The sequence below is a fragment of the Phascolarctos cinereus genome, unplaced genomic scaffold (genome assembly GCF_003287225.1).
Source record: "Phascolarctos cinereus isolate Bilbo 61053 unplaced genomic scaffold, phaCin_HiC Scaffold_3;HRSCAF=262, whole genome shotgun sequence".
In the NCBI taxonomy this organism is placed as follows: Eukaryota; Metazoa; Chordata; class Mammalia; order Diprotodontia; family Phascolarctidae; genus Phascolarctos; species Phascolarctos cinereus.
Window position 1 is genome coordinate 256,950,898 of NW_027555736.1, and position 24,354 is coordinate 256,975,251.

The window sequence follows — 24,354 nt, forward strand, 5'->3', positions numbered from 1 at the left end:
ACCTTAAAAAATAGCCTAACCCAAATGGCAAAAGAGGTCCAAAAAGCCAATGAGAGAAAAATGCCCTAAAAAGCAAAATTGGCCAAATGGAAAAGGAAGTCCAAAAGATTACTGAAGAAAATACTTCCTTAAAAATTAGAATAGAGCAATTGGAAGCTAGTGACTTTATGAGAAATCAAGACACTGTAAAACAAATCCAAAAGAATGAAAAAATTAGAAACAATGTGAAATATCTCATTGGAAAAACAACTGACCTGGAAAATAGATCCAGGAGAGAGAATTTAAAAATTATTGGACTATCTGAAAGCCATGATCAAAAAAAGAGCCTACACATCATCTTTCAAGAAATTATCAAGGAAAACTGCCCTGATATTTTAGAACCAGAGGGCAAAATAGAAATTGAAAGAATCCACGATCTCCTCCTGAAAGAGATCCCCAAAGGAAAACTCCTAGGAATATAGCCAAATTCCAGAGTTCCCAGGTCAAGGAGAAAATATTGCAAGCAGCCAGAAAGAAACAATTCAAGTATGTGGAAACACAATCAGGATAACACAAGATTTAGCAGCTTCTACATTAAAGGCCACAGGGCATGGAATATAATATTCCGGAGGGCAAAGGAGATAGGATTACAACCAAGAATCACCTACCCAGCAAAACTGAGTATAATCCTTCAGGGGAAAAAATGGTCATTCAGTGAAATAGAGGACTTTCAAGCATTCTGATGAAAAGACCAGAGCTGAATAGAAAATTTGACTTTCAAATACAAGACTCAAGTGGAACATGAAGAGGTAAACAGGAAAGAGAAATCATAAGAGACTTATTAAGGTTGAACTGTTTACATTCCTGCATGGAAAGATGATATTTATAACTCATGAGACCTTTGTCAGTATTAGGGTAGTTGGAGGGAAAAAATTATATGTATGTATATATATAGATATAGATAGAGAGAGAGAGAGAGAGAGAGAGAGAGAGAGGGCACAGGGTGAGTTGAAGATTAAGGGGTCATATCTGGAGAATAAAATTAAGGGTAAGAGAGGATTATACTGGAGAAGAGAAAGGGAGAGGTAGAAGGGTAAATTATCTCACAAAAACAGAAAAGAAAAGGCTCTTACAGTGGAGGGGAAACAGGGGAAGGTGAGAGGGAATGAGTGAATCTTATTCTCATAGGATTTGGCTTAAGGAGGGAAAAACATACATACTCAATTGGGTATGGAAATCTCTCTTACCCTATAGGAAAATAAGGGGGAGAAGGGGACAAGAGAGCAGGGGATGATAGAGAGGAGGGCAGATTGGGAAAGGGGTAATCAGAAGCAAATACTTCTGAGGAGGACAGGGTCAAAAGAAAGAATAGAATAAATGGGAGGGCAGGATAGGATCAAGGGAAATAGAGTTAGTTTTTCACAACATGACTACTATGGAAGTGTTTTGTATAACTGCACATGTACAACCTATATTGAGTTGCTTGCCTTTTTCAATAAGGGTGGGTGGGGAGGGAGGAAATGAGAAAATTTGGAACCCAAAGTTTTAAAAACACATGTTTAAAAAAAATGTTTTCACATGCAACTGGGAAATAAGAAATACAGGAAATGGGGTACCAAAATCTATCCTGCCCTACAGGAAAGTAGAAGGGGAAGGGGATAAGAGAAGCGGGGGAGAGATAGAAGGGAGGGCAGACTAGGGGGATGGATATTCAGAATGCATGCCATCTTAGAGTGGGGGGAGTGGCAAGATGAAAATCTGAAATTCAAAATCTTGTGGAAGTAAATGCTGAAAACTAAAAATAAAAAATTTTTGAAAAACTAAATTTTTAAAAAAGAGTATTTTGGTTCTGGGAATGTTTTTTTCTAACTGAATCTGGTTCTAAGCTATTGATATAATCTATTTTTTCTTACATTCATGAACTGTACCACAATTCTTTAAGTTAGTTTGGTTCTGACTATGATTACCCCAAATTCCAGCAGTGTCTTTTAATGAACAATTATTATTTTATCCAGTTAATAGGTAATTTTAGTACTTGAAAACAACTAAAATTTAATGCTATTGATGATGTTTCTGGTTCTTCTAAGGCTGATAGTCTACTTACATACTATTCTTGAAGCCAGAAAAACAAAAAATCAAATTCTTACCAACATTCAACACAGCTCAAGGAGCAATGTGCAATTTTAACATGATAGCTATTAAGGAGGAAAAATGAAGTTGTTTGAAATTTTACTTATTAGAAAATGGACTTATTGAGAAGTTAGAAATAAAGCCCAGAGGCCATTAACAAATCTGGACTTCCAGGTTTAAAAAATGAAATACATTCAAGTGCTGCAGTAAAGGCACTTTCTTTGATAAGATATAGAGAACTGACTAGTCATTTGTTAACCTGTCCTCTTGGCATAATCCCCAAGGAAGAATAATGGTTGGGATGGGATGTCAATGACTTATCAGCTATTAGCACTAATTAAAAAAAAAAAAGCAGAAGACAAAAGTCAGTATCAGGTCCCCCTATTATAATTTACCATCCATTGCCAGTATACCAGCTCCATATGCTTCCACTCCAGAAAAGCTTCCAGGCAAGAGTTTTCTGATTCCAACTGCTGCAACATCTGAAACAGAAAGGCAAACCCCAAATGAGAAAAGAAAGAACGCAGGGGGCATCTGTGTATACCATCATCCTCTCAGTCACCCAGACTCCACCCCAGTCCACCACAAGTAGCCCAGCAGTTGCCAAGTCTTGTTTTTACATTTGCTACATCTCTAATAAATGCTCTGTTCTCTCTCCTGACGTTAGCACCCTAGGACAGGCCCTCAACGTCTCACAACTGGACTACACTATAATCAGCTGAATGGTCTCCTTGCCTCAAGTCTCTTCCCACTCCAATCCATCTTCCCACTCTACCAACATGATCTTCCTAAAACTCAGGTCTGACCATGCCATCCCCCTATTTAATAAACTCCACTGGCTGCCCTAGTGCCTTCAGGGTCAAATATAAAACCTACTGTTTCAAAGCACTTTATGACCTGGCCCCCTCCCATCTTTCTAGTCTTGGTATACGTGACTCAACATTGAGTCATACAGTGACACTGGCCTCTCTGCTTGTTTCTCTCACAAGACTTCCTATCCTCCGACTCCAGACATTTTTCCTGGCCCTCCCCATGCCTAGAATTTTCTTCTTCCTTGTCTCCTCTCTGCCTCCTAATTTCCCTGGCTTCCTTCATGTCTCAATTAAAGTCCCATCTTCTTCAAGAAGTCCTTCTAAGTTTTCCTTAATCTTAATCTCACACACACACACACACACACACACACACACACACACACACACACTGTACACTATATATATCCTCTTCCCACGCAGGTGTCCACATGTTGTCTTTCATATTAATTAGACCATAATCTCCCTCAGAGCAGAGCCTGTTTTTTGACTTTCTTTAAATCCCTAGCACTGTGTCACACAAATACTAGGTACTTTAAAAATGCTCACTTGACTTGACCATCAAGCAACTTTTTATTAAGCAGGTACAACACGAACAGAAGTAAATACAAATTAATAGCAAATAATATAGACATCGGGCCAAACAACCAATAACATGGAGGGCTAGATATTTTTTCTTATCCTAAAAACCTTTGTCAAACTTCTCCAAAATAGGAATTATGCACCAGAGATACAGCAATTTCAGTTGTCTTGACACTCTAGGGCATCAAGAATCCAAACAAGATAACTAACAGCATAAAAAGCCAATAACCACCCTAACCACTAACTCTCATTCAGCACACCCTAACCTACTGTACCACACCCACACTCTGGGCAACAAAGCTTCATGAGACTACCCAAGCTTGAATTACTCAGCTTGGGAGGAGCTGAGACTCTTTTAGATCGACCCACTAAGAAGAAAGAGTTAGAAAGTGAGCAAAAGGAAAAAAATTGGGGGAAAAGGACTGAAGTTACCAGAAATATCAGGAAGAAGAAAACTCAAAGACCAAGAAAATAAACAGATAAACCAACAGAGTTTATTAATGGCAGAAGGAAATATGGCTTCCAAATCAAGGAAAAGAATTCATGTACCTATTCAAGATAAAGAAAAATGTTTCAACATCTAATGAGGCAGAGGACACTTACGATGTAATCCAGCAAGGAGTGCTCCTGCTGGAGGGGAGGGGGTGCTCTACTGGGGAAAGAAATGTTGAAAAGAAATAGGGATGAAGGAGGATTAGCACGTTCAGAACTCAAACTATATCATAAAGCAGTAGTCAATAAAACCACCTAGTATTGGTTAAAAATATAAAACTACAGATCAATGGAACAGACTAGACAAGGGAGAATTAAAAACAATTAACTCAAATAATCCAATGTTTGAGAAAGTAGAAAACAAATTACCTAGGAAAAAACTCCTTATCTAACAAAAACAACTGGGAAAATTGGAAAGCATTTAGGGTTAGGCTTAGACCAACACCTTACACCATATTCTAGAACGCATTCCAAACAGATGCATGACCTTAATATTAAAGATCATCCTATAAAAAAATTTGAATAGAAGCAGATCATATACCTCTCACAGCTATGGGTAAAAGATATAAGCATGGATATAGAGGTATAAGATATAAGATATATAAGTAATTATAAAAGATAAACTAGATAATTTTGATTACATGAAACCGAAAAGCTTTTGCACAGATAAAGTCAATAAACCTAAGAAAGGAAATAGTCAAACAGGAAAAAAAAATCTTTGTATCAAATTTCTCTGATAAGGGTTGGGTATCAAGATATTTAAACAATTATTTAATTTAAACAATTATTTAAACAATTAATATAGTATTTTATACACACGCAGGGTTCTCATTTTATATAAATTTGTATTATGCAAATTTGACTTTATGTAAAGAATTCTGAAAAAATGCTTATTACAAAAAGACACCTATGTTAACTTTAAGGTACAGTACTATGAGCTTACTCTCGCTCTCTCACTCTCTCTCTCTCACACACACACACATACACACACACACACACACACACACACACACACACACACATACACATACACACACAAACTAAACTAAAAAACAAACAGAAAAAAGTAAAAGCAGAAGAACAGATGCACTGAGAGACTCTGACCGCCACCAGATGGGGGCTTAGTTTGATGAGCAAAGATGGTGGAGATATGGCAGGAAGTTGCCTAACTTTTCTCCCATTCCCCTTGAAACAACTTTAAATCATACCTCAAAATGAATTGTGGAGTAACAGAACCCACAAAAGGATAAGGTGAAACAATTTTCCAGTCCAAGACAACTTAGAACAACTGTCTCACTTGGGAGGACCTTAGCCCTAGCACAATAACCCAAGGTCCTGAAGCCCTGGCTCAGCAGGCTAGTGGCACAGCAAGCAACTGTGAGGTCTTCAGCCGTGGTGTAGCAGGCCAGAGGCCAGGCCTGACAGGCCCAGATGCCCCAACAAAGCAAGAGAGCCACCCGCCCCAGTGCCACTGCTGCAATAGGCACAACCCATCCCCACAAGCATTAGAGGATCCAGTGAGCCACCAGCCCAAGAGGCCCCCATACAGCAAACCAGTGGCCAGGCACCTGGCCCCAGTGCAAGAAGCTTCAGACAGTGCCCTCTATACCCGAGGAACACAACTCAGCTTTAAAAGTCATGAAACAGACAGAGAAATGAGCAAAAAAAAGTCCTCACCATAGAAAGCTACTATGAAGACAGGGAAGATCAAAACACAAACTCAGAAGAGGACAATAATGTCAAAATGCCTACATATGAAACCTCAAAGAGAAATATGAATTGGCCTCAAGAACCGAAAGTACTCCTGGAAGAACTCACAAAGCATTTTAAAAATCAAATAAGAGAGAAAGAAGAATTGGGAAAAGAAATGAGAGTTCTACAAGAGAATCATAAAAAAGAGTGAATAGCTTCATAAAAGCAACACAAAAATGGGAAAAGATGCACAAAAATTCAATGAAGAAAACTCATTAAAAAACAGAATTGGCCAAATGAAAAAGGAGGTAGAAAAATCCACTGAAGAAAACAACTCCTTGAAAAAGCACAATTAGCCAAATGGAAAAGGAGAAAAAAGCTAACTGAAGACAATAACTCATTAAAAATTAGAATTGGGAAAGTGAAAGCGAGGAGACATCAAGACTCAATCTATCAAAATAAAAAGAACAAAAAAAAAAAGAAAACATAAAACACCAGAGGAAAAACAAATGACTGGAAAAATAAATCCAAGAGAGATAATTTAAGAATTATTGGACCACTTGAAAATCATGAACAAAAACAGAATTTGGATGGCATCTTTCAAGAAATGATCAAGAAAAAATGCCCTGATATCCCAGAACCAGTGGGTAAAATAGTAATTGAAAGAACCCACTGATTGCTCCTGAAAGAGATCCCAAAATGAAAACTCTCAGGAATAGCATAGCCAAATTCTGGTTAACGAGAAAATATTGCAAGTAGCCAAAAAGAAACAATTCAAATATTGAGGAGTTATGGCTATAAGAAATTATATTAATTATTACTACTGTGCTATAAGGAAAAAATGAGCTCAATGATTTTTGGAAACCATGGAAAGACTTGCATGAAATAATCAAGAGCAAAATGAACAGAACAGGAGAACACTGTAACAGCAATATTGTTATTTTGTCTATGATAAATATGCAAATTAACTATAAAAGACATATTAAGAAAGATGCTATCTGTATCTAGAGAAAGAACTGATAAACAGAAACATACACAGAATAATTGTACATATATATACCTATTTGTATCTAATAGCAGATATCACTAGGCCATGGCTTGGGGGGGGAGAAAAAAAAGAAATTTACATGATAATTTTGTTATATATTTGAAAGGAATAGCTAGTTGTGCACAGCAGACTTGCAGTTTCATGTACAATCATCTTTTTTATTGTACTATATTATTGAAATGCTTGTTTTATCCCATAAATTAAAAATAAAATTTTTTAAAATCTATAATCTTAAATAATTCTTCTCATCTTATAATCATGGCTGTGGTCAGAAGCAAAACACTGATGAGGAGACACATGATGAAAGGAGAGAGGGAAAAAAGTCATAACTGTGAATGTGAATGGAACGAACTCACCCATAAAATGAAAATGGATAGAGTGGATTAAAAACCAGAATCCTATAATACGTTGTTTATAAGAAACACATTTGAAGCAGAGAAACACACACAAGAGTAAACGTAAAAGGCCAGAGCAGAATCTATTATGCTTTAGCTGAAGTTAAAAAAAAAAAAGTAGGGGCAGCAATCATGATCTCAGAAAAAACAAAAGCAAAAACAGATCTAATTAAAAGGAACAAGGAGGGAAACTACATCTTCCTAAAAGGTACCATGGACAATGAAGAAGTATCAATATACCATAGACAATGAAGTAGTATCAATATCAAACACATATGCATCAAATGGTATAACATCTAAATTTTTAAAAGAGAAACTGAATGACTTACAGGAGAAAACAGATAGTAAAACTATACTAATGGGGGACCTCAACATTCCCCTCTACAGAACTAGATAAATTTAACCGAAAAATAAACAAGAAAGAAGTTAAGCAGGTGAATAAAATTTTAGAAAAGTTAGATATGATAGATCTCTGGAGAAAACTTAATGGGGATAGAAAAGAATATACCTTTTTCTCAGCAGTACATGGCACCTACACAAAAACCAACCACAAAAAAAAAAAACCACAGCAAAGGATTGGTTCTGTGAAGTTTGGATTCAGTCAAAGGGCCACACTAGAGGACCTAGAGGGCCACATGTGACCTTGAGACCACAAGTTCCCCACCCCTACAATATTTAATGCATTCTTTTCAGATCATGATACAATAAAAATTACATTTAACAAAGGGCAGGGGAAAGACAGATTAAAAATTGATTGGAAACTAAATAGTCTAACCCCAAAGAATGATAGGTCAAAGAACAAATCATAGAAATAATCAATAATTTCATCAAAAACAATGACAACAATGAGAACACAGACCAAAATTTATGGGATGCAGCCAAAGCAGTACTTAGGGGAAATTTTATATCTCTAAATGCTTACATGAATAAAATAGAGAAAGAGCAGATCAATGAACTGGGCACGCAACTAAAAAAGCTAGAAAAAGAACAAATTTAAAATCTTCAATTAAACACCAAACTGGAAATCCTAAAAATCAAAGGAAAAATTAATAAGATTCAAAGTAAGAAAACCACTGAACTAATAAATAAAAGTAGAAGCTAGTTTTATTTTTAAAAAAAATAAAATAAAATAGGTAAAACATTGGTTAATTTGATTTTTAAAAAGAAAGAAAAAAGAAAACCAAATTACCAGTATTAAAAATAAAAAGGGTGGAGTGAGAAGAGATTTTTGGTGCCAAGATGGCAGAGTAAGGAAGGAAACCCTTGAGCCCCCCAACAAATTCACCTCCAAACAACTTGAAAACTGTTGCAGAGCTGATAGAGAAGTGGGGAAGCAGCTCACCAGCACAGCAGGAAAGGTCTGTCTCACTGGAGTGAGAAGGGCAGCAAGGTCTGAGAGTAGCAAGAGCCAGCCTCACAACAAAGGGCATGCAGCAAAGCCCAAAGCCCTTGGCAATCCCCAGTGGCCTTGCTCTCCAGCGAGCCAGCACCTCCTCCCCAACCCCAGGCAAGCAAATAGTCTGCTGCACAGCAAGGCCCTACTCCCAAGACAAGCCATAAGTAAGGCTTCACCCTGCCATTGCTGACCATTAGTAAAGCTCTGCCCCTGGAGCTAGCCAAGAGCAAGATCCCTCCCATAGGGCCAGATATCAGAGAGGCCTTGTTTCCATAGCAACAGAGCAGCAAGGCTGCTCCAGAAACAAAATACTCCATCTCTTGGCTCTGGGTATTTTCTCTGGCTGTCCCCTACGTGACTGAAATGCTCTCCCTCATTCACTCCAACTACTGACTGCCTGGCTTCCTTTAAATCCCAACTAAAACCCCATATTTCCTGGAAGGCTTCCCCAATTGCTCTTAATTCTAGTGCCTTCCTTCTATTAATTGTTTCCTATTAGCTTATTTTGCATACATTTGTTTACATGTTGTTTCTCGAATTAGACTGTAAACTCCTTGAGGACAGGGATTGTGTTTTGCTTTTTTTTTTTTAATCCCCTGCACTAGGCACAATGCCTGGTGCATGGCAGTTGCTTAAGAAATATTTGCTGACTGTTAAACAATCAGAGAATAGCTACACCTGCTGTGAGGTAGCAAAAAAAAAGGCCCTTTTCATTACACATGCCCAAAAGTAGGCTCACCAAGTCTTCTCAGATTTTAATATAACCAGAAAGGGCATATTGCCCATATTCTATATAATCCAATAGGTAGGACAAATCCATATATACTCTAACAAGAGGGTCATTAACCATTATAGCAATAAAACAAGAGAAAAAAGTTAAAGCCACTAAGATGGGCAAAGAAGAAAAAAATTATATTATTTGAACATGATGATTTACCTAGAAAATCCTCAGGAATAAGCAAAAGAAACAAATTCAAATAATTAATACATTCAGGAAAGTTACAGCTAACAAAATAAACCCACAAAAATCAACAGTACTTCTGTACAGCAATAACAAAATAGGGAAGGAAATAAAAGAGAAGTCCAGTCAAAATAATAAAATAAATTTAATAAAATAATAAAATAAAATTTATAAAATCTGCGATAAAAGAACACCTATATAGCTACAACTACAAGATACTCCTTAAAGAAATAAAAAACAACTTAAATAACTAGGGGTTTATTAAATTGCATGGCTGGACCATAACAAAAATTAAAACACAAATGGCTATAAAATTAATTTACAGATCTAGTACTATACCAAACTAGCAAGGTGGATTCAGACCTAAAAAAATATAACAAAAGGTACAGAATATCAAAAAAGATAATGAAAACAAGTAGAAATAAAGGGGGAAACGCACTTCTAAATCTCAAATTGTGTTAAAAAGTAGTTACCCTCAAAACTTTTTTTAAAAAACTAAATTGCTTGGTGTTTAATAAACCTGAAAAAATACATTACCTAGGAAAGAACTCTCTATGTAACAAGAATTTCTGGGGAAACTGGAAAGCAGTCTGGAAGAAATTATGTTTAAACCAATATCTCACACTATGTCAAAATAAATCAAAATGGATCTGTGACCTGAAATCACCTGATAAAAATTTTCGCAAAAGAACTAGATTAGATACAGCTATAGTTAAGAAATTCTTAATCAGAAGAGATAAAAGTGACTACAAAAGTTAAAAAAAGATAATTTCTATTACATGAAATTGAAAGCCTTTACATGAACAAAATTAATGCAACTAGAAAATGGGAAACAGTAAGGTGAAAGAAAAATCTTTTTATCAAATGTCTCTAGATACCGAGATTTATATGTAACTAACATAAATATATAAAACCAAAAGCCATTTCCCAATAGATATATTATCAAAGGATAGGAATAAATAGTTCCCAAAAGAAGAACTGAAAATTATTAGCAATCATATGAAAGAATACTTAACCTATAAGAGAAACGTAAATCAAAAAATCTTCAAGTTTCCTTTCATACCCAGCATAGTGACAAAGATGGAAATAAAGAGGACTAGTCAATGTTGGAGGAAATGTAGAAACAGGGGTACTTTAATACCACTGACAGAAATATGAATTTGTACAACCTTTCTTAGAAACTTTGGAATTATGGAAGAAAGTGACTAAAAGTATCTATACTCATTCATCTCAGAAATCCCTCTATTAGGCTTATACCCAAAGAGATAAATAAAAAAGAAAGGCCCCATGTGTACTAAAATTTTTATAGCAATATTTTTATGCAGTAGCAAAGAACTGGAAATAAAGTAAATATTGACTAGGATATGGCTAAGCAAATTGTCAGTCACCTACTATGTGGCAGGCACTGTGATAAGTACTGGGGGATAAAAAGGAAAACACAAGCCAGTCCCTGCTTTTACAGAGTTCATCTTCTAATGAGGGAGACAATGAAAACAACTACACACAAACAAGATATAGACAGGATAAATTAGAGATGTTCAACAGAGGGAAGACATTAGCCTTGTGGGGTATAAGGAAAGGTTTCTTATAGAAGGTGGGATTTTAGCTAGGAATTAAAGGAATCTAGGAAAGGCAGGAAGCAAAGATTAGGAGGGAGAATATTCCAAAAATGGGAAATAGCCAGAAAAAATGCTCCAAGCCTAGAGACAGAAAATCTTCTGTGAGGAACTACAAGGAGGCCAGTGTCATTGGAATACAGAGTACTATGGCAGGGAATAGAATATAAGAAAACTGGAAAGGTAAAAAGGAGGCCAAATTGGGGCAGCTAGGTGTCACAGTGCATAGAGCTCAGCCTTGGAGTCGGGAGGACCTGAGTTCAAATCTGGCCTCAGACACCTGACATTTAACTAGCTGTGTGGCAAGTCACTAAACCCTGACTGCCTCACCAAAAAGAAAAAAAGAAAAAGAAAAAAAAAGAAGGCCAAATAGTGAAAGGCTTTCAATGCCAAAAAGGATTTTATATTTGATTCTGAAGATAATTGAGCCATTGGAAATTGTGGTAAATGAAGAGTTAAGGAATATTACTGTGCTATAAGAACTGATTAATATAGAGAAGCTTGAGAAGATTTATGTGACCTGATTTAAACTGAAGTAAGTAGAACCCAGGAAAAGAGTATAACACAATGATTAGAATGTAAATGTAAAAAAACAACAAAAAACAATCAGAATTGAATGCTCTGAAATTATAATAACCAAGCTTGGCCCCAGAAAAGAAATATAAGGTCTCTCCTCCAACTTCTTAGTATAGGTAGAGGACTAAAAATGTGGAACAACATTTATAATGTTAGACATTTTCAATATGGTAGTTAGTTTTTTTTTAATTTTAATTTTAGTTTTCAATATTCACTTCCATAAGATTTTGAGTTTTAAATTTTCTCCCCCTTCCTATCCTCCCCCTGCAAGATGGTGTGCAATCTGATATAGGCTCTACTTATACATTCATATTAAGCATATTTTCCCATTAGTCATAATGTAAAGAACAATTAGAGCTAACAAGAGGAAGCACGAAAATGAAGCAATAAAGTAAAACAACAAAAGAAAAGGAAAGCAAATGGCATGCTTCCATTTGCATTCAGACTCCATAGTTCTTTCTCTGGATGTGGATAGCATTGTCCACTCTGAGTCTTTTGGAGTTATCTTAGATCCTTGCATTGCTGAGAAGAGCCAAGTCTATCAAAGTCAGTCATCGAACAGTGTGGCTGTTATTATATACAATGTTCTCCTGGTTCTGCTCATTTCACTCAGCATCAGTTCATATAAGTCTTTCCAGGTTTTTCTTTTTCCCTCACTTTTTTTTTATTTTTTATATGGGAGTTGGTTCTCCAAGAAGGGAGAGCTACATTGGGAAATGTAAGTGACACAAAATATAGCAACAAAAAAAATTTTTTTAATAACAATTTTCCTGGGTCCAAGAAATCCCTGCACATGCCATCACCAGTCTTACTTGCTTGCTACTTTCTGGAAACCTGAGGAGTTCTATTTCAGGGACAGAGAGATGGCCAATGCTTGGGTCAGGATGACAGCCTCTTGTGTACAAATGAATCTGAAACACATAAAAATTAATTTTAAAAAAATAAGCAAAAAATAACATTGGTAATTTCCAACAAGATGGTAGAGAAAAAGATCATGAAAGAGCCCAGCCATCTAATGCTCCCCCCAAAAAAATAGAAACCGGAACACCCAGAGAGAGAAGGAAAGGAAGAAAGAAGAGAGGGGAGAGAGAAAGAGACAGAGAGAGTACACACAACAAAATACTCTAAAAGAATGATCTCACAAAAAAAGGAAAAGGGAAATAAGAAAAAAAAGTTTCTATTACTATAAACAAATATGTATTATTAAAACATACCAAAGAGAAGGCACAAGAAGGGAAAAGTAACAAATTAATTTTTCAACAACAATGCAGGAAATGAAACCTAGCAAAAGCCATGTCAGACTGAATAAAAACATCACCTTAAAGGAAATGAAGGAAGATCTCAGGTCTATAAAGAAAGATCGGATATTTTTGGTGAGAGATCTATCTATGAGTAAAAATGGATCAAGACAAAGAGATAAAAATCAAGAGCATGAGAAAAGTGGAAGAAAATATTAAAAGCAAAGAATCAATGGGAAAATAAAACTTGGAAGCTGGGATGCCAATCAGCAGAAAACACAGAAAAAAAGATCAATGACAACTCAAATTCAAAACTTTATAAGTAAAGATGGCAGTACTAGAAGACGAAGCTCAGTGAGAAAAATTCAGATTCAAAGAAGTAGGACTGCCAGGTCATGTGACCAAGAAGATGGAAGACCAAACAATTTTTCTGAACCTCACAACCTCTCAAACATATCCAAAAGAGTAACTATGTGCAAGAGATAAAGCAATTTCAGCTCTTTCCACAGTCTAGGACACGAAGAACCCAAAGAACTATCAGCACAGAAGTCCAAGTAGCCTCAAATATGTTCACATAGCATCCTCTTTCAGCACTGTCTACCACACTCCAGCAGCAGGGCCACAAAAGCAGACCTGCAGGCATACAAGAAAACTCAATTTTACATTCCCTCTTCGCACAGTAGCACTGTTTCAACAAGGCTCAGGCAGAGCATTCAATTTTGATCATTTTATTGTTGTTTTTTACATTTACACTGTAGTCACTGTATCCAGTATACTGTTTTTCTGAGTCCTGCTTCCTTCAATTTGAATCAGGTCATATGTCTTCTCATGCTTCTCTATATTAATCATTCTTATAGTACAGTAAACAACTGAAGAACTAAGGAGCCTGGGCCAAGATACCCATGTAGCCATGTGGTACTTGATGAAAACCTTAGGGAAAAAAAAGCAAACATCCACTTGGAGCCAGTTCTGTCCATAAAGAAATCACTTAAAGGACAGACCTAGGTTAGTGGTGAACCATGAATTGCTGCCCAATGTGGGAGGAAGCTGAGAAAGCTTTCAGGTCTGATCTCCAGAGAAACCAATTCAAAAAAGGAGTCAAAAAAGTGATAAGAGGCATGGGGGGGGGGATGATGAAATTGACAAGATCTCAGGAGGAAGAAAATGCAATTAAAGACCCTGGGGGCATGGAACCACAACAGGATGTTCCAGAATAGCTTAAAAGAGAATAAGAACTGCGATTCAGAATTTAAGGCCCACACAACAGAAATAATTGGCACAATAGAAAAATCTGAATCCACAGTGGCAACAAAAGAGAAAATAAGTGATTGGCAATGCAAAGACACAGATGTAAAGAACAATCTGGAAGAAGAGAAGCAAAAAGCAAAAACATGAAGAAAATGTGATCTGCATAAAAGTAAAATATACTGACCTCAAAGACTGGATGTGTAGAGAAAACTTAACGATTACTGGGCTCCCACAAGAACACAACAACTCAAAAAAACCTGAACACCATCAAATAATAATACAAGAAAACTGCTCAAAACTTCTGAACACAGAAAACAAAGTTCTAATCAAAAGAATCCACTGCCCACCTTAAAAAAAAATATGCTGCAAACACCAAGACAAGAATGGTTAAATTAAATAATTCCACTGAAAAACAACAAATTTTACAAAGAGAAACCTTCAAATATAAAGAAATGTTCATTCAAATAACACAAAACTATTCTGTATATACAGAAAAAGGAGGAAGAAATAGAATAATGTGTTCTAAAGAGCAAAGAAGCTCAAGATGCAGCCCGACTTAATTAACCCTGCAAATTTGAGCCTAATGAACTATGCAGATACTGTGCTAGGCACTGGGGATACAAACAAGAAAAATCCCTACTCTCAGCAAAGTAGCAGGACATAAAATAAACTCACAAAAATAAAATAATCAGCCTTCTGATATATTACCCATAAAACCCAGGAAGAAAAGACACAAAAAAAGAAATTCCACCCCAAATAACTAACTAAAGAATGTGTAAGTCCACCTAATAAGACACAAAGAGGATCTGGTATGCATACAACTACAAAACACTCAGAGAAATAAAGACAAACTTGAATAATTTGAGAAACATTAATTACTCATTGCTGGACCATGATAATCTAATAAAAATTACGAGTAATACCTAAGTTAATTTGGAGATTCAGTGCAATACCAAACAACTACTGAGTTAGTTTATAATATTGGAAGTAATAACAAAATACACCCAGGGTAACAAAAAACTCAAAAATCTCAGGAAACATAAAAAATAACCCTGCTGTAAAAAGGCCTAGCTGTATCAAATCTCACACTATACTACAGAGCAAAAATTGTGAAAATTATTTGTTACTAGTTAAAGAAATGCAAAGTTAATCAGTAGAATAGATCAGGCACTGAAGACCCATAAGTAACTGAACATCATAGTACAGTCTTAAGAAACCCAAGGACTCCAACTACTGGGATAAAGACTCACTATTTAACAAAAACTCCTACGAAAAATGGAAAATGGTCTGGTAGAAATTAGGTTTAGATCAATATTTCACACTATTTGGAGAAGACTTAGGGGGAAAAAAAGGCCTCATCCTAAACAAATTAGAGATGGACTCTCTTCTCTTCTCTTCTCCCTTTACACCACTTCATTTGGTGATCTCATAAGATCCCATGAATTTAATTACCATCTCCATGTTGATGATTCACAAATCTATCTAGCCCCAATCTCTCTCCTAACCTTCAGTCTTATATATCCAAATGTCATTTAGACATCTCAAACATCTCTTAACCTCACTATGTCCAAAACAGAACTCATTATCTTTCCCCCTAAACCCTTCCTACCTCCTACCTTCCCTATTATTGTAGAGGGCAACAGTACACTGCCAGTCCCTCAGGCTTGCAACCTAGGAGTCATCTTGGATTCTTCAATTACCTCTTAAGCTATTGCCAAAGCTTATGGATTTCACCTTGACAACATCACTCCAAAATACCCTCTTCTCCTCTCCGACACTGTCACCACTCTATTGCAGGCCCTCATCGCCTTGTCCCTCGGTAACTGAAATAGCCTGCTGGTGGGTCTGCCTACCTCAAGTTTCTGCCTACTCCAATCCATCCTCCATTCAGCCACTAAAGTGATTTCCCTAAAACGTAAGTCTAATCATGTCACACCTCTATTCAATAAACTCCAGCGGCTTCCTATTGTCTCCAGGGTCAAATACAAAATGCTTTGTTGGTCATTCAAAACCCTTCATAACCTAGCTCAGTCCTACCTTTCCAGTCTTCTTAAACCTAACTCCCTGCCACATACTCTTCAATCTAGTGACCCTGGCTCCTGGCTATTCCACCAACAAGACACTCTATTCTCTCTGACTGTCCCCCACGCCTGAAACTCTCTCCCTACTCCACTATCACTACTGACCTCCCTGACTTCCTGTAAGTCCCAACTAAAATCCAACCTTCCACTGGAAGCCTTCCCCAACCCTTCTTAATTCTAATACCTTTCTTCTGTTAATTATTTCCTATTTATCTTGTATATAGCTTGCTTGATATATATTTGTTTGCATGTTTTCTCCTCTATTATATTGTAAATTCCTTGAGGGCAAGGACTGCCTTTTGCCTCTTTTTGTATCCCCAAAGATTAGCACAGTGCCTAGAGCATCAGTGTACCAGTAGAGGAGCAGAAAAGGGATATTCCTTTCACATCTATGGATAAGGTAAAAGTTCTTAACCAAGCAAGAGATAGAAAGGATTATGGGAGATAAAAACAGACACTTTTGATTACATAAAATTAAAAATTTTCTGAACATACAAAATCAATGAAGTTAGACTTAGAAGGGAGACTAAGTTAACTGGGGAAAAAAGTCTTTGGCAAACTTCTCTGATAAAAGTCTAAAGTCTAAGACATATGAGGCACTGATTCAAGTTGATAAGAGTGACAGTCATTTCCCAGTAGATAAAAGATCAAACAATTTGAAGACAGTTCATATGGAAAGAAATCCAAGGTATAAAAAATCATACGAAAAAATGTTTTCAAGGGGGCAGCTATGTGGCACAGTAGATAGAGTTCAAAATCCGTCCTCAGACACTTCATACTTACTAGCTGTGTGACCTTGGGCAAGTCACTTATCCCCGGTTGCCTCACCAAAAAGCAAAAAAAAAATGTTTCAAATTGTTAATAAGGGAAATGCAAATTAAAACAATTCCAGTATTCTACTTCACATGCATAAGATTAGCAAATACGGGGAAAAAAAAAACAATTGTCAGAGGGGTATGGGAGGGCAGGTACACTAATGCTCTACTGATTGGGCTGTGAGTTGGTCCAACCATTCTGAAAAGTAATTTTGAACTATACCCAAAGTCACTAAACTATGTATATATACCCTTAGACCCAGCAACGTCTACTACTAGGCATATGCCCCAAAGAGACCAAAGAAAGAAGGAATGGACCTTATGTACAAAGATACTTAAGAAAGCCTTTTTTGTTTTGCAAAGAACTGGAAACTAAGGAGGTACCTATCTACTGGGTGGTAGCTGCATTATGGTATATGAATATAATAGAAAAATATTAAGACATAAGAAACAGTGAAAGGTATGGATTCAAAGAAACCTGAAAAGTCATACATGAACTGAGATAGTGAAATAAACAGAATCCCAAAAACAATTTAGACAATAATTACGATGTTGCAAAAGAAATAAATAAATAAAACTTTGAAAGACTTAAGTTCAATACATTAAACAATTACAACCTAAATCAAGTCAACACCTCCTTACAGTGTGCCAGGCACTGTGCCAATTTCTGGAGATACAAAGAAAGTAAGAACCAGTCTCGGATCTCAAGAAGTTTGTAGTTAACAGGAAATACAACATGAAAACAACTATGTACAAACAAGCTATATATATTTAGGAGAAACTGTAGATAATCTCAGAGACAAAGAACTAAAGTTAAAGTTAAGGAAGCCTGGGAAAGGCTTCTTGCATAAGGTGTGACTTTAGCTAAGATCTGAAGGAAACTAGGAGGTGGAGATTAGGAGGGAGAGAGTTCTAGGCATATGAAAAATACCTGGAATCTAGAGACGGATAGTCTTGTGTGAGAAACAGCAAGAAGGCCAGTGCCTCTTGATTGCAAAGGGAAGTGGGAGGGAGTAAGGTGTAAGAAAACTGGAAAGATACACAGGGGCCAGCCTTATGAAAGGCTTTAAAAGTCTTTGTATTTGATCATGGACATAGTAAGGAGCTATTAGAGTTTAATCAACAAGGGGTTAAATAGTAAGACTTGTGTTTTCAGTGGATCAACTTGACACAGTGGAGAATGGACTAGTTATTATTTGAACTAGGGAACAATCAGCAAGCTATTACAATAATTTGGGCATGAGGTGAAAACAGCATGAAGCAGGGTGGTAGCAGTCTCAGAAAAGAGAGCTTGGCAACTGATTGGATATGGGAGCTAAGACAGGGAGGAATCAAGTATAACAACTCCAATGTAAGCCTAAGGGACTGGGAAGATGGTTGTATCTTCAATTTTAATGGAGAAGTTAGAAAGCGGGAAGAGTTTAGGGCAGATTCCCTACCCCTGGTTTAGGGCAAAAGCTAATGAATTGAGTTTTAGACATATTGAGTTTAAGATGTCTGTTAGACATCCTATTCAAGATGTTCAATAACAACTGGAAATTCAAAACTGGAAATCAGGCTGGATAAAAATAGATCTAAGAATCATCAACATAGAGCAGATAAATGAATCCATGGGAGCTGATGAGATCACCAAATGAAAAAGTATAGAAGGAAAAGATATAAAGGCCCAGGACAGAACCTTGGAGGACACTCACAATTAACAGGCAAGACCTATTGGTTTTCTTTTGGTAAAAGGTCATTTGATTTTCTTCAAATACAGGACTAACCATGTTACCCTGTTATCTTCTATCTTCTCCAGAATTAAAGGACTTGGGACTGGGACTTGAAGGAAACAGGGAAAAGGATGAGAAGGGAAAACAATCCAGGCATGGGAGACAGCCAGAGAAAATGACCGGAGCTGAGAGATGGAGTGTTTTGTTTGTGGAACAACGAGGAGGCCAGTATCACTAAATCGAAAAGTCCATGTAGAGGTGTGAGGTATAAGAAGACTGGAAAGACAGAAAGAGACCAAATTATGAAGCACTTCAAAAGGATTTTGTACTTGATCCTGCAGGTGATAAGAAGCCACTAGAGTTTCTTGAGTAGGGGGGTGATATGGTCAGACCTGTGCTTTAGGAAAATCCAATGACTTCTTAATTGCCAAATCTAATATCCTTCTCCTTCCTGACCTCTCTGGAGCCTTCGATTTTGTCATTCACCCTCCTCCATGGATATTGTCTCCACTCTAGGTTTTCCTGATACTCTTCTGGTTTTCCTCCTACCTGCCTGATTGCTTTTCCTCAGTCTCCTTTGCCGGATCTTCATCCAAGGCTCTGTCTTGGGTCCTCTTCTCTTTCCCAGCCTCTTAATTGTAGTGCCTTCCATCAGTTGATTATTTTCTATTTATCCTGCATATATAGCTTATTTGTATATATTTATTTCATGTTGTCTTCTCCATTAGATTTGGAGCTCCCTGAATCAAAGACTGTCTTTTGCCTTTCTTTGCATCCCAGCACTTAGCACAGGCCTGACACATAGTAAGTGCTTAATAAATGCTTATTGACTAGTTTTGGAGACAAAGAAAGGAGAAGATAGAGCTCTCAGCAAATAGCCTCCACATGAAATATGAGGCAAGGCTCTCAGTTAAAAGGACTTCGGTCAGGGGAGTCATGGGAGGTTTGAGGAGGAATGAAAGGTTTAGAAAAGCCTGAGAAGGATAGTAAAATGATTATGGATAAAAATGAAGCAGAGCCAAGATGGCAAAGAGAAGCCAGGAAATTGCCTCCACTCTTCCCAGTTTTCCTAGGAAACAACATTAAATCAAGCCTCTAAAAGAATCTTGAGTGACACAACCCACAAAAAGATGGAGTGAAACAATTTTCCTTTTAGAAGGACTTCTGGAAATGTTTGTCTCACTTGGGTAAAAGGGGAGCACAGCACAGCCCAGGCAGTGTCCAGGCAAGCCAGCAGGAGGCCCTTAGCCACAGCATAGATCAGTAACCAAGGCTCGCAGTCCTGGCTCGGCCAGCCAGTGGCACAGCAGGCCAGCCATGATGCCTCCAGCCCCAAATCAGCAGGCAAACTGCCAGCCCCAGAACCCGGGGCACAACAGGCACAACTAGGCCAGGCCACCCTAACACCCTAGAGTTCGTGATGCAGAAAGCCAGGTCCCTGCGGCCCAATGCAAGAAGCTTGGGATAGTGATCCCTGTATCCCAGGAGAGGAGTTCAATTTCAAAAGTCATGAAACAGACTTAAAAATGAACAAAAACCAAACAGTCCTGACCATAGAAAGCTACTATGGCAACAGGAAAGATCAAAACACAAACTCAGAAGAAGACAACAATGTCAAAATGCCTACATGTGAAGCCTCAAAGGGGAACATGAATTGATCTCAAGCCCAAAAAGTCCTCTTGCAAGATTTCAAAAAGGATTTTAAAAATCAAGTAAGAGAGGTAGAAGAAAAACTGGGAAAAGAAATTAGAATTATGCAAGGGAATTATGAAAAAAGAGTCAACAGTTTGAAAAAGGAAACACAAAAAATTGGCTGAAGAAAACAATTCCTTAAAAAATAGAACTAAGAGAAGATTCTAGGAAGATGGTGGAGCAAATCTAAAAATTCTAAGCTCTCCCGATTTCTCCCACAAACAAGACAAAATAGAGGCTCAGGGAGAATGTAAAGCAGTAAAAACAAACAAGAGTTGGGGCAGAACAGTGGTCCTCCTGGGATAACAAGATCCATAGAAAAATCGAAAGACTGAGGTTTGGTCTCTATGAAGTATAAACACCTCCAGGCTAGTTCCAATAAAACAGCAAGACACAAGCCCAGGGGCTAGCTGGGTTGGGAGGTAGCCTTGCCCCAGCCACAAGAATTTTTACCTTCCAGACAGTGGGAAGACAGGAGTCTGAACTGGGAAAGGCTGAGGGAACCTCTACTGATAAAGGACACCAGGCCCAATTGTGCTGCTGAGACACAGCCCTGGGTGAGAAAAAACTGGCACCTGCCCAGAGAGCACATAAGCAGTGGTGCTGGGATGCTGCTGGCTGTGTACACTTACAGGAGGGCAGAACCCTTGGTTTCAGTTCCAGGCCTGAAGGGAGAAATGAAGGAGGACCTGAGGCCAGAGGCACCATCTCCCACACTCCAGGACTAGAGGTGATTACAATAAGCTTCTATAAATTAAAAAAAAAAATAAGCAGGCTAAAGAGAAAGAATTCAACCATAGAAAGTTATTATGGGAATAGAGAAGCCTGAGATAGTTCTTCATAGGAGGACACTGAAGCAAAAAAAAAAGCCTCTCCCACCCCAAAGAGTAACATCAAATGGTCACCTGTTCAAAAAGAATTCACAGAAGAATTTTAAAAAGACTTTAAAAATCAAATGAGAGAGACTAAGGAAAAATTTTTTTAAAAATAAGAACAATTCAAGAAAAATAAGAAGATTATGAAAAGAAAGTCAACCAATTAGAAAGAGGAATCCAGAATCTTAAGAAAGAAAATGACTCCTTGAAAATTAGAATTGGACAAGGTGACGCCAGCGAAATTATAAGACACCAAGAAATAACAAAACAAAATATAAAGAATGAAAAAATAGAAGTAAAATATCTCATAAGAAAAACAAATGATCTGGAAAATGGATCAAGAAGAGGAAAAATAAGAATAATCAGACTACCTGAAAACTACAATTCAAAAAAGAATTTTGATACGATAATACAAAAAATAATTAAAGAAAATTGTCCTGAAGTGTTAGAACAATACAGGAAAGTAGAAATAGAAAAAACCCACCGATCACCACCTGAAAGAGATCCTACAAGGAAAACATACAAGAATTTCATAGCTAGATTCTGAAACCCCTAGCTCAAGGAGAAAAATATTACAACCATCAAGAAAAAAAACAATTCAAATATGGCAGAGCCACAATTAAAATCACACAAGATGTAGCAGCGGTTAAACTAAAAGACTGCAGATCTTGGAACACTATATACTGAAGAGCAAAAAAACTGGGATTGTGGCCAAAAATATCAAACCCAGCAGTTAAGCAAAATCTGGAATGAAAAAATTTAATGAACTGCCAGACTGTCAGGATTTTATTACAAACAAACCTGAAATCAGTAGAAAATGTGACATACAAGAACCATGAGAAATATATGGTAAATATCAAAGATTAATTACAAGGGACTCAAAAAGGACAGACTGTTTACTTTTTACACGATAAATGTAAATCCCATGTCTAAGAGTGTTATTAGTAATTGGGTAGTTTGAAAGAAAGACTGAGGTAGAGCTAAGTATGATGTGATACTAAAAAGTAAACCATCTAGGAAAACGTAAAAAGAGTAATTATCATAGACAGCTGGGGTGTGAGAGGAAGAACTGACACAAAGGAATTAGATGGGGGAGGAGGGCTGGTAGTTCTGGAACTCTACTCTCATTGGGAATGAGTTAAAAAGGGAACAATACATATATATATATCCATAAGGGAGTAAAAGTCTTCTAAATTTAGAAAGAAATAAAAGGTTAAGGGGATAGGAAAGGGGGAGAGGATAAGGGAAGAGCTTCCGGCTAGGGGGAGAGGATAAAGGAGAGATATTTGGAGTGGGTAAAGTAACAGGAGGACAAGGTAATAGACAGAAGTAAAGTAGAGGAGTCAGGAAGGATGGGAAATAAGAGATACAACATAAAATAAAGATCAGGAATAGAATTTATTAGGGAAAAAAAGCAGGGCTAGTAATCATGATCTCAGATAAAGTTAAAGCAAAAACATTTAATCAAAAGAGAAAAAAGAGAAACTACACTATATGTCAGCCATGTTAATTAATATTGTTTTAGACTATTTAAAATAACCAGATAGTATAAGGTTGGAATATTGCTGCGGTATAGGAAATGATGAGTTGGTAGACTTAGAAAAATATGGAAAGACTTGGACCTATGAAGGGATATATTATCCACCCTCAGAGAAACAGAAGACTAACAAACAAAGTATAGTCTTACATAGATGCATATGAATGTATATGCCCATATATGATTATGATTATAGATACCTAAGGATATGTATGAGTATGTCTATATATGTATATGTAGGCATATATACACACATTGTGTGTGTATAAATACATGTATGTATATGTATATGCGTGTATACATATGTATGTATATGTATGTGTGCATACATTCATATACACATATGTATCCGCACTCAACTGTAGCCCTCCTAGGGGTGGGAGAAGAAGCGGGGTGGAAAGAACAAAGTAAAAAGTGCACAGCAGAAAACAAAAGAAAACTTACAAAGAAGTAAAGAAAAAATGGACAGCTCAGAATGCAATGCGTATAGGCTTTCTTGAAATGGAAATTTATTGATGTATAATGTGAATCCTCTCACATTCTACTATTCACTGGGCAATGCTTTTTTTTCTTTTCTTTTGTATTTAAGTTTATAATTTTTTTTTCTTATTGTATATTTAAGTTTTAGTATTTATGTTAAAAATAATTTTTTTAAAAGGAAAAAAACCAGAATTGGCCAAATGGGGAAAAAAATCCACTGAAGAAAACAATTCGTTTAAAAGTAGAATTGGCCAAATGGAAAAGGAGGTACAAAAACTAACTGAAGAAAATAATTCTTTAAAAATTAGAATTGGGAAAGCTGAAGCTAATGATTATGAGACATCAAGAATCAGTCAAACAAAATCAAAAGAATGAAAAAATAGAAGAAAACATAAAACACCTCATTGGAAAAACAAATGACCTGGAAAACAGATCCAGGAGAGATGATTTAAGAATTATTGGACTGAAGGCCATGATCAAAAAAAGAGCCTGGACAGTATCTTTCAAGAAATTATCAAGGAAAACTGCCCTGATATCCTAGAACCAGAGGGTAAAATAGTCATTGAAAGAATTCACCAATCACCTCCTGAGATTCCTAAATGAAAATTCCAAGAAATATTGTAGCCAAATTCCAGAACTATCAGGTCAAGCAGAAAATACTGCAAACAGCCAGAATGAAACAATTTAAGTAGCAAGGAGCCACAGTCAGGATTGCACAGAACTTAGCAGCTTCTACATTAAAAGATCAAAGGGCTTGGAATATGATATTCCAGAAGGCAAAGGAGCTTGTGTTATAACCAAGAATCAATCACTGAACAAAACAGCATAATTTTCAGGGGAAAAAAATGAACATTCAATTAAATAGGGGACTTTCAAACTTTCCTGAAGACCAGAGCTAAACAGAAAATCTGATCTTCAAATACAACACTCAAGAGAAGCACAAAAAGGCAAACAGGAAAAAAAACAACATGGTATTCAATAAATTAAATTGTTTACATCC

The 24,354-nt window shown here is 36.8% G+C and overlaps 1 protein-coding gene across 4 annotated transcripts in view; it reads right to left on the bottom strand.

Annotated features, from left to right (window-relative positions):
- Nucleotides 1-24,354, bottom strand: part of TEDC1 (tubulin epsilon and delta complex 1) — a 77,882-nt gene that overhangs the window by 42,172 nt on the left and 11,356 nt on the right. For 3 of the 4 annotated variants that reach the window (XM_020974860.2, XM_020974861.2, XM_020974858.2), the window contains 2 exons: nt 12,489-12,587; nt 2,505-2,591 (listed from right to left, as the gene is read on the bottom strand). In XM_020974860.2, the coding sequence (XP_020830519.1) occupies nt 2,505-2,591; nt 12,489-12,587 (186 nt within the window). The remainder of the gene's footprint in view (nt 1-2,504; nt 2,592-12,488; nt 12,588-24,354) is intronic. The other variant, XM_020974862.2, reaches the window with a different exon arrangement.